Here is a 10,703-nt window from a genome sequence, read left to right as displayed (position 1 = left end):
CTGAGCCCTCCGGCTCCGCCACGAAACTCCAGAAGACGACAGCCGGCGGTGCCGCCGCCACACGCCCGCAGCTCAGCTCCACCGCACGGCCCTGAACCCCCGTCACTGCCCACTCCTCGTAGCCCGCCTCTCCGGCCGCCAGCGGCTGCCCTGCCGGGGGGCAGCGGGGTCAGGGCCCGCTTGCGCCCGGGCAGCCGGGGCTCGGGGGCTCTGCTCACCCCCTGCCAGCACCGGCAGCAGCCACAGCGCCCACGGTCCCCTCCAGTGCGGCGCTGCCCAGCCTCGTGCCATGGCGCCATGTCCAGCAGCGCGGAGCGATGGCGAAGCAGGGCTGCGCTCTCCGCGCCAACCTCTTCTCTGGTTTCCCCTGGGGAATTAAGCCCTGCCCTGATTAACCGTTAATTATTTATCAGCCTGCTCGTGCGGGCTGGAAGGAACCTGGTGCTGCCACCGGCCTCGGTCCCTGCAATCTCAGGGCTGAGGACAGGCGCGCTCGCTCAAGGAGCGGCAGCATCGCCTCCATCCCCCAGGGGTGGGGGTTGATCCCTGTCCCACACTCACCCCCCCAGCCTCTGTTTTATGGCCAAAGGAAGGGAAAATAGGCTCCCACAGCCCCGTGGCGGAGCATGCGGGGTCTGGGAGCTGGGGAAGCCGGGCGGCAAGCGGGGTTTGATATTTCGTCTCCCTCTCCACAGCAGCCCCAGCCCATAAAACATTCATGGGGGCAGCCAGGCTGTAACACAACGCAGGGGGAGCGCCCCAACCAGAGGGGTCTGCGGGCCAGATCCCACCCCCAGAGCCTGTGTCCACTGAGGAAGGGGCTCATCCGGAGCAAACCAAGAGTGTGAGGCTGCCTGCAAAGAGGTTTGGGGATCGAACGCCCACTGTGGGGTAAAGCCGGGCCCGGGGGGCTACAGAGCCAGCTGAGGCTTTGCTCCCCGAGCTGCTGCCAGACGGCTCCGGGCACAGTTTCTGCCTGGACAGGTCAGGTTTGTAAAGCAACTGGGAAAGCTGAAGCAAGGGGAGCAGGGGATGTTGGTGGCTAAGGACACAACCGTCAACACTTGGAGCCAATAAAAACACGTCTGCACTGAGCGTAGGGATAAATTCCAAATTCCTGTTGCACAGGAGGAACACCACCACCCTAGCAAGGATTTAATTCCATTCTGTTAGAGACAGGCTTGGTGACAGCGAAGGGACAACCCCTGACCCCTGCCCAGCAGCCCACGAGCTCCCGGCTCTTCCAGTCCCCAAACTGCTCCACTCGGGCTCCGCGACAGCAGCTCCTGCCGCCACCTAGCGAGAGCCCGTTATTCCGTTTTCTAACAACTCCGCTTTTCTCCCCATTCTTTCTTTCTGAGCTTTTTCTCCAGGTTTTTGTGGCAGAAAGGTACCTGTCGCTGCTGCCTGGAGACAAGCAGCGGAGTTCTGGAGCCAGCTCCTGCTGCTTCCCCGTTTCCTGACCACTCTGAGCGCATCCAGAGGTGCCGCTGAGGAGCATCACCCCAAGCCGAGCGCCATGGGGATTCCTCCCACCCTGCAGAGCCAGGGCTCTGAAAACCTCGGCCACAGAACCAGAACAAAACCAGGGACAAGAACCGCTGGGGCTGAGGGCTCCCCTGCCTCCTCCCAGCATCCCAACAAAGCCAAACTATGTGGGGAAACTCTTAAGAGAACTGGAACATCTTCCCCTGTAACTTTTCCTTCTGTTCCTGAACCAAAACTGGGACGGGGGGGCAGCACACCCCTGGTCCTCACTCAGTTTTCCAGCCTCTCGAGCTCATCCATGTCATCTGGGTCCAGCTCCTTGATCTTGGTCTCTGTAGGAAGGAAACAAAAATTGCCAGTGTTGGGCACGAGCTGGTAAAACCAAAGCCCGGCCGCCGGTGAGCTGGCATTTGTGCCGCTTGCGTGCACAGGCATGGGTGGGAACGCTCCTGTGTGGGTGGGATTTCCAGTCCACGGCCCTCAAGCAACAGCCAAGGAAACTGGGAGAAGGCACAGTGCCAAGTGAGGGAGTGCAGTGGCCTGGACTCTGAAAGCAAGAAGTGCCCCAAACCAGAAGCAGCGTGTCCGAGAGAGGAGCCCTAAGCCAGAAGCACCTTGTCCGAAAGTGAGAGGTCCCAAGCCAGAAGCAGCATGTCCCAATCGGTTTCCAAAGCCGCTCCCACCCTCTCCTCCCACCTCCAAACCGATGCAGGACAGGGGAGGTTCGTTAATCTCATCAGGCACCCCCAGCCCTCAAATCCCAACGTCACAGCATTAAAAAGCAAAAGTCTGGGCATTCTTCCGCTGGATTTTCATCCCGCGGGAATCCCGCAGTGGGCTGCTTTGGCCAAGGCTGACTTCACTCCCACAACCGGGCTGAGCTCAGCCAGGTACCAGCTGCCCTGGGACAGGGAAAAGGCAGATAAAATGCCTGAAGGAGGGAAGTGAAAAGCGGTGCTGAGGCAAACCAGGTACCTGTGAAGGCCCTGGCAAGTCACACACAAAATCTCAGGCTACTGAACAAACGGCCCAGTGGCCAGCTGGACACACAGTGCTGGGTGGGGAGAACGGGCTGAGGGGCTGGATCAAAGCGTCACAGTGACTGCGGTCACATCAGGCTGGCGACCAGTCCCTAGTGGCATTCCGCGGGGTTCATCCCAGGGCCAGCGCTCCTCAGCATTCTCAGAAATTACCTGGATGCGGGACTGGAAGGTTTAATAACTCAGTTTGGGGATGTCATGGAAGTGGGTGAGCTGCTGACACCCCAGAGAGCAGAGAGGCCCCGCAGAGGGATCGGACAAACGGGAGAGATGGGCAATCACGACCGCAGGGAGTTTAACTGGGGCGAGGGCCTTGTTCTGCCCCTGGGACACGGATGGACGGACAGCCCGGGGAGCGCGAGGCTGGAGAGCAGCCCTGCAGAAAGGGATCAGGGGGTTCTGGTCCATGGCAAGTCGGCCACGAGGTAGCAGTGACCTGGCAGCCAACCACGTCCTGGGTGCATCCAGCACGGCATCGCTCGCCAAGCGAGGGAGGGGATTGTCCCGCTCTGCTCCGCACTGGGGCCCCACCTTGAGCACCGGGGACAGTTTGGGAGCCACAGGATAAAAAGGATCTAAAGCTGCTGGAGTGTCCAGAGGAGGGCACAGAGTTTAAGAGTTTAGAGGGGAAGTGTATGAGAAGTGGCTGAAGTCCCTTGGTCTGATCAGCCTGGAAAAGATGAGACTGAAGAGAAACCTCATCGCGCTATGCAGCTTCCTCAATGGGGAGGAGGAGGAGCAGGCACTGAGCTCTTCCCTCTGGACATGAGGGCATGGCATGAAGATGCCAGGGCAGGGTTAGGTTGGACATTGGGAAAAGGTTCTTCCCCCAGAGGGTGGTGGAGCGCAGGAACAGCTCCCAGGGAAGCAATCCCAAGGCTGACAATATTCCAGAAGTGTTTGGCCAACGCCCCCAGCCCTACAGTGTGAATTGTGGGGTTGTCCTGTGCAGGGACAGGAGTTGGACTTGATGAGACTTGGGGGTCCCCTCCCACTAAGGACATTCTGTGATTCTGTTTCTCTGAAAACGTCTGCTATGGATAAAAACCCCCTCAAAGGGCAAGGGGGACAGAAGGGAGGCTCCACCTGGTGCCTGTGCCGAGTAAGACACGCCCAGGGAGAAGAGCAGCCCAATAAGGTCCCTTTGCAGATGGGAAATGAGCTGAAGGGAGATCACCAGTCCCAGAACCTATCCCAGCGAGGCAGATACATGTGAATGCTTACGGAAATACTCCTCTATCTTGTGCACAAGCCCCACGTTACAGCTTTCCACCATGCTGAAGGCGATGCCCTTCTTCCCAAAGCGTCCACTTCGCCCGATGCGGTGGAGATAGGTCTCAAAATCTGGCTCGTTTCTTCTCCGAGAGGTGGGGAGGCTGAAGTTCACCACGATGGTGACTTGCTGCACATCGATCCCTGAGAAACAGTGAGATCAGGGCTGCGGGAAAGGCTCCCTGGGCCCAACATATCCCGTAGGATCCCTGCCTTAAGCCATGCTGCCACCAGAAGCAGCAGATGCCAGGAGGTGTGTTTCACCCCCTTCGGAATTGCAAGGGGCACTGGGTTTTCCAGAGGTACCTCTGGCGCAGACATTGGTGACAATGAGGACCTTCTCCTTTCCTTCGCGGAAGCGCTGGATGATGTTGGCCCGCTGCGGCACCGTCAGCTCCGCTGTCAGCATCGCCACTTGGTGCCCGTCCTGGCTCATCTCCGCCGCCAGCCAGCTCGCACTCCTCCGAGTCTGAGGTGTGGCGAGAGGCAGGCTGAGGTTCCGCAGCAGCCCTCCCACCGCTCTGCTCCCTCCCAGCCAACCCTTCACTGCTATTTCCCCCTGTTTTGAGTCTCCTGCTCCTTTCGAGGGACCTCCTGGTGCTTTTTAACACTCAACCACCTCCCTGGGCAGCCTGTTCCAGTGCCCAATGACCCTTTCTGTGAAAAATTTTTTCCTGATGTTCAACCTAAACCTCCCCTGGCGGAGCTTGAGGCCATTCCCTCTTGTCCTGTCCCCTGTCACTTGGGAGAAGAGGCCAGTACCCTCCTCTCTACAACGTCCTTTCAGGTAGTTGTAGAGAGCAATGAGGTCTCCCCTCAGCCTCCTCTTCTCCAGGCTAAACACCCCCAGCTCTCTCAGCCGCTTCTCATAAGGCCTGTTCTCCAGCCCTTTCACCAGCTTTGTTGCTCTTCTCTCCGGAGGGGCCCCAGCGGGCAGGGATCCAGCTCCGTCCCCAGAGGGGCCTTTCCCACCCTGTAAGAAATTCCTAAAACCTGGGAAGGAGTCCCGAAACTTTGCAGAACCCCCAAATCAGCAGGGATCCCCCTACCCTGTAAAGGACCCCCAAATCCCAGGAGGGAGCCTCCCCTCCAGCCTGGGAGCTGCCCCCCAAATCCCAGGAGGGGCCCACCAAGTGCTGGGAGGAATCCATCTCTCATCCCAGGAGGCGGCTCCAAAGCCAAGAGGGAGTCCCCAAACCGGGAGGGATCTCTCCAAACCCTAGAAGGGAGCCCCAAACACCAGGAGGGATCTCCCCAAACAATGAGGAGGCAGCCCCAAACCCCCAGGAGGACCCCATGAATCCCAGGGGGGTCCCAAAAACCAGGGAAGGAGCCCCAAACTCCAGGAAGGACCCCGTGAATCCTGGAAGGGAGCCCCAAATACCAGGAGGGAACCCTAACCCTGTGAGGGATGTCCCCAAACCATGATAGTATCCCCTAATACAGAAGGAAGCCCCTAAAACTGGGTAGGACTGCCAAACCAAACCAGGAGGGATTTCCCCCTCCGTAAGGGACACCCAAACTCCGGGAAGGACCCAGGAGAGAGCCTCAAACATCAGGAGCAACCCCCCAAACTGGGAGGAGCCCCAAGCACCGTGAGGGTCTGCAAAACATGGGAGGGATCTCCCCAAACCATGACAGAACCCCCTAACGCAGGATTGAGCCTCCAAAACTGGGCAGGACCCTCGATTCAGGAGGGATCCTCCAAATCCCAGGACAGACCCTCTGGATCCTGAGAGGGAGCCCTAGATGCCAGGAGGGAGCCTGAAGCTGTGGGAAGGACCCCAAAACCTGTGAGGGAGCCCCAAATACTGGGAAGCATCACCCCAAACCATGACAGAACCCTGCATCCCAGGAGGGGCCCCAAACATGAGGAGGGGTCTCCCCAAATTGTGATGGGACCCCCTAAACCTGGATGAGGCCTCCAAAACTGGGCAGAGCATGCAAACAGGGAGGGATTCCCCCCACCCCACCCTATAAGGGATCCCCAGATGCCGGGAGGGAGCTCTCGACACCTAGGAGGAATCCACATCTCATCCCAGGAGAGACCCCCCACCCTGTGAGGAACCCCCAACTCCTGGAGGTCCACAGAGATGATCCAAGGCCTGGAGCACCTCTGCTATGAGGCAGGCTGACAGAGTGGGGGTTGTTCAGCCTGGAGAAGGCTCCTAGGACACCTTAGAGTAGCTTCCAGTACTGAAAGGGACTCAAGGAAAGCTGGGGAGGGGCTTTTAATCAGGGAGTGCCGGGATAGGACAAGGGGGAACAGTTTTAAATTGGAAGGGGGAAGATTTAGATTAGACATTAGGAAGAAATTCTTCGCTCTGAGGGTGGGGAGGCCCTGGCCCAGGTTGTCCAGAGCAGGGGTGGCTGCCCCATCCCTGGAGGGGTTCAAGGCCAGGTCGGATGTTCTTTAAGGTCCCTTCAAACTCAAGCCATTCCATGATTCTATAAAATAGCCCACAGACCATAAGTCTTTTCACACACTTTATTAAAGGAATTCCTGAGGCATCACAGATGTAACAACCTTGGTGTCTCATGCAGCGTCTGTTCCCTGCCCCAAATCCCCAGGCTCCCTGCAGTCTTGTTCCTGCGATATCCAAAGGGTCCTGCAGGCCGTGGGGTTCTTGGTGCCAGCTTCTCAGAGCTTCCAGTCAGAGCTCGGGAAGCAGCATCACAGGATGCAACGGGGGAACTGGGTTCTCCACCCAGCCCACTTTTCTGAAGTGCTGGAAAAAGTTTGAATAGTAGGACTTGGCCCACTTGAAATGCAAAACACGGGATTTTTAGAAATTATCGAGGACTTTGAGGCGGATAAAAGCAGCTGGTGCTCAGTTCCCGGCTCACAGGCAAGGAGCAGGGCTCAAGGTGCTACCAGGGAGTGGTTTTCTCCGGCAGGAGGCCCCTGGCCAGGTCCCAGCGCACCTTCCAGCACAGGGCAGCTCTCTTCTTCTCCGTGGGCACGGTGTAGTTGTTGGGGATGGGGAGGTGCTGCGGACGGTGGGGCAGCTCGGGCTCACAGAGCATCTTCTCCCGGATGCCCCAGCGCACTTCTTTCCACCGATCCTCCCCTGGGATTCCAAATTTCTCCCAATCTCGTTTATATTCAAAATATTTGGCCACGCAGTCAGTTTTCCCCCGGTTACGGCCCAGCAGCTCGAACCGCGGAGGAATGAAGGACTTGGGTTGTTCTGCTGCAGCTCTGTAATGAGAATCATGAGAGCTCTGGCTCCCCAAATCCGCAGGGAGAAAGCAGGGGCTGTCCCTGCGGGGCCACCAGGGATGGGAGGTGTTGCTTGACTCTATTTCCCCCTCAGAGCTGCTGTCTTCTGGGCTTGGCCTATGATGAAGCATCTTCTGCCTCAGGCTCCGGGTGTTGGTGCTGCTCCCCGACTCGTCAAAGACCTCCACTCCTCCATCAGGTCTGTGCCTCAGCACCTTTCTTTTCATGACCATCCTCCTGCTTCCCCTCTGATCCTCAGGAAATGCCAGAAGGGTTGATTGCACCCCTAGACCTGTGACCCCCCTGTGTCACTGTGGCCCAAGGAGGGGACGCCCGCTTCGAATCCGGCTTACCCAGCCGGAGGCGGCACTCGGCGCCGTTGGCCCGTAGCGGGTGGGCGGCCGCGCAGACAAAATCCTGGCCCCGCAAGCCGCTGTGGGTGCTCAGCACCAGGACGGCAGTGGAGGGCGAGGGGTCCCCCAGCGCCCGGCCCCCTAGAAGGGAGCCCCAAACACCAGGAGGGATCTCCCCAAACAATGAGGAGGCAGCCCCAAACCCCCAGGAGGACCCCCTGAATCCCAGGGGGGGACCCGAAAACCAGGGAAGGAGCCCCAAACTCCAGGAAGGACCCCGTGAATCCTGGAAGGGAGCCCCAAATACCAGGAGGGAACCCTAACCCTGTGAGGGATGTCCCCAAACCATGATAGTATCCCCTAATACAGAAGGAAGCCCCTAAAACTGGGTAGGACTGCCAAACCAAACCAGGAGGGATTTCCCCCTCCGTAAGGGACACCCAAACTCCGGGAAGGACCCAGGAGAGAGCCTCAAACATCAGGAGCAACCCCCCAAACTGGGAGGAGCCCCAAGCACCGTGAGGGTCTGCAAAACATGGGAGGGATCTCCCCAAACCATGACAGAACCCCCTAACGCAGGATTGAGCCTCCAAACCTGGGCAGGAGCCTCGATTCAGGAGGGATCCTCCAAATCCCAGGACAGACCCTCTGGATCCTGAGAGGGAGCCCTAGATGCCAGGAGGGAGCCTGAAGCTGTGGGAAGGACCCCAAAACCTGTGAGGGAGCCCCAAATACTGGGAAGCATCACCCCAAACCATGACAGAACCCTGCATCCCAGGAGGGGCCCCAAACATGAGGAGGGATCTCCCCAAATTGTGATGGGACCCCCTAAACCTGGATGAGGCCTCCAAAACTGGGCAGAGCATGCAAACAGGGAGGGATTCCCCCCACCCCACCCTATAAGGGATCCCCAGATGCCGGGAGGGAGCTCTCGACACCCAGGAGGAATCCACATCTCATCCCAGGAGAGCCCCCCCACCCTGTGAGGAACCCCCAACTCCTGGAGGTCCACAGAGATGATCCAAGGCCTGGAGCACCTCTGCTATGAGGCAGGCTGACAGAGTAGGGGTTGTTCAGCCTGGAGAAGGCTCCTAGGACACCTTAGAGTAGCTTCCAGTACTGAAAGGGACTCAAGGAAAGCTGGGGAGGGGCTTTTAATCAGGGAGTGCCGGGATAGGACAAGGGGGAACAGTTTTAAATTGGAAGGGGGAAGATTTAGATTAGACATTAGGAAGAAATTCTTCGCTCTGAGGGTGGGGAGGCCCTGGCCCAGGTTGTCCAGAGCAGGGGTGGCTGCCCCATCCCTGGAGGGGTTCAAGGCCAGGTCGGATGTTCTTTAAGGTCCCTTCAAACTCAAGCCATTCCATGATTCTATAAAATAGCCCACAGACCATAAGTCTTTTCACACACTTTATTAAAGGAATTCCTGAGGCATCACAGATGTAACAACCTTGGTGTCTCATGCAGCGTCTGTTCCCTGCCCCAAATCCCCAGGCTCCCTGCAGTCTTGTTCCTGCGATATCCAAAGGGTCCTGCAGGCCGTGGGGTTCTTGGTGCCAGCTTCTCAGAGCTTCCAGTCAGAGCTCGGGAAGCAGCATCACAGGATGCAACGGGGGAACTGGGTTCTCCACCCAGCCCACTTTTCTGAAGTGCTGGAAAAAGTTTGAATAGTAGGACTTGGCCCACTTGAAATGCAAAACACGGGATTTTTAGAAATTATCGAGGACTTTGAGGCGGATAAAAGCAGCTGGTGCTCAGTTCCCGGCTCACAGGCAAGGAGCAGGGCTCAAGGTGCTACCAGGGAGTGGTTTTCTCCGGCAGGAGGCCCCTGGCCAGGTCCCAGCGCACCTTCCAGCACAGGGCAGCTCTCTTCTTCTCCGTGGGCACGGTGTAGTTGTTGGGGATGGGGAGGTGCTGCGGACGGTGGGGCAGCTCGGGCTCACAGAGCATCTTCTCCCGGATGCCCCAGCGCACTTCTTTCCACCGATCCTCCCCTGGGATTCCAAATTTCTCCCAATCTCGTTTATATTCAAAATATTTGGCCACGCAGTCAGTTTTCCCCCGGTTACGGCCCAGCAGCTCGAACCGCGGAGGAATGAAGGACTTGGGTTGTTCTGCTGCAGCTCTGTAATGAGAATCATGAGAGCTCTGGCTCCCCAAATCCGCAGGGAGAAAGCAGGGGCTGTCCCTGCGGGGCCACCAGGGATGGGAGGTGTTGCTTGACTCTATTTCCCCCTCAGAGCTGCTGTCTTCTGGGCTTGGCCTATGATGAAGCATCTTCTGCCTCAGGCTCCGGGTGTTGGTGCTGCTCCCCGACTCGTCAAAGACCTCCACTCCTCCATCAGGTCTGTGCCTCAGCACCTTTCTTTTCATGACCATCCTCCTGCTTCCCCTCTGATCCTCAGGAAATGCCAGAAGGGTTGATTGCACCCCTAGACCTGTGACCCCCCTGTGTCACCGTGGCCCAAGGAGGGGACGCCCGCTTCGAATCCGGCTTACCCAGCCGGAGGCGGCACTCGGCGCCGTTGGCCCGTAGCGGGTGGGCGGCCGCGCAGACAAAATCCCGGCCCCGCAAGCCGCTGTGGGTGCTCAGCACCAGGACGGCAGTGGAGGGCGAGGGGTCCCCCAGCGCCCGGCCCCCTAGAAGGGAGCCCCAAACCCCCAGGAGGACCCCCTGAATCCCAGGGGGGGACCCGAAAACCAGGGAAGGAGCCCCAAACTCCAGGAAGGACCCCGTGAATCCTGGAAGGGAGCCCCAAATACCAGGAGGGAACCCTAACCCTGTGAGGGATGTCCCCAAACCATGATAGTATCCCCTAATACAGAAGGAAGCCCCTAAAACTGGGTAGGACTGCCAAACCAAACCAGGAGGGATTTCCCCCTCCGTAAGGGACACCCAAACTCCGGGAAGGACCCAGGAGAGAGCCTCAAACATCAGGAGCAACACCCCAAACTGGGAGGAGCCCCAAGCAGCGTGAGGGTCTGCAAAACATGGGAGGGATCTCCCCAAACCATGACAGAACCCCCTAACGCAGGATTGAGCCTCCAAAACTGGGCAGGAGCCTCGATTCAGGAGGGATCCTCCAAATCCCAGGACAGACCCTCTGGATCCTGAGAGGGAGCCCTAGATGCCAGGAGGGAGCCTGAAGCTGTGGGAAGGACCCCAAAACCTGTGAGGGAGCCCCAAATACTGGGAAGCATCACCCCAAACCATGACAGAACCCTGCATCCCAGGAGGGGCCCCAAACATGAGGAGGGATCTCCCCAAATTGTGATGGGACCCCCTAAACCTGGATGAGGCCTCCAAAACTGGGCAGAGCATGCAAA

The 10,703-nt window shown here is 58.4% G+C and overlaps 3 protein-coding genes across 3 annotated transcripts; all 3 read right to left on the bottom strand.

Moving 5' to 3' along the window:
- Positions 1-1,103: 1,103 nt before the first annotated feature.
- LOC138734256 (ATP-dependent RNA helicase DDX25-like) lies at positions 1,104-4,307 on the bottom strand. Its single transcript, XM_069881843.1, has 3 exons — positions 4,107-4,307; positions 3,753-3,944; positions 1,104-1,820 (listed from the first exon to the last, which is right to left on the bottom strand). Exons 1-3 carry the CDS (start codon positions 4,234-4,236, stop codon positions 1,759-1,761), a joined length of 384 nt encoding a protein of 127 aa, XP_069737944.1. The 5' UTR covers positions 4,237-4,307; the 3' UTR covers positions 1,104-1,758.
- Positions 4,308-6,671: 2,364 nt separating this feature from the next.
- Positions 6,672-8,839, bottom strand: LOC138734234 (centriolar and ciliogenesis-associated protein HYLS1-like). The gene is made up of 3 exons (XM_069881808.1): positions 8,827-8,839; positions 7,377-7,517; positions 6,672-7,315 (listed from the first exon to the last, which is right to left on the bottom strand). Exons 1-3 carry the CDS (start codon positions 8,837-8,839, stop codon positions 6,672-6,674), a joined length of 798 nt encoding a protein of 265 aa, XP_069737909.1.
- Positions 8,840-9,170: 331 nt separating this feature from the next.
- LOC138734233 (centriolar and ciliogenesis-associated protein HYLS1-like) lies at positions 9,171-10,577 on the bottom strand. The gene is made up of 3 exons (XM_069881807.1): positions 10,568-10,577; positions 9,835-10,016; positions 9,171-9,770 (listed from the first exon to the last, which is right to left on the bottom strand). Exons 1-3 carry the CDS (start codon positions 10,575-10,577, stop codon positions 9,171-9,173), a joined length of 792 nt encoding a protein of 263 aa, XP_069737908.1.
- Positions 10,578-10,703: the final 126 nt, after the last annotated feature.

The sequence above is a fragment of the Phaenicophaeus curvirostris genome, unplaced genomic scaffold, assembly GCF_032191515.1.
Source record: "Phaenicophaeus curvirostris isolate KB17595 unplaced genomic scaffold, BPBGC_Pcur_1.0 scaffold_69, whole genome shotgun sequence".
Taxonomy (NCBI): Eukaryota; Metazoa; Chordata; class Aves; order Cuculiformes; family Cuculidae; genus Phaenicophaeus; species Phaenicophaeus curvirostris.
Note: the sequence above shows the minus strand (reverse complement) of the source record. Positions and strands in the feature narration are given on the sequence as shown.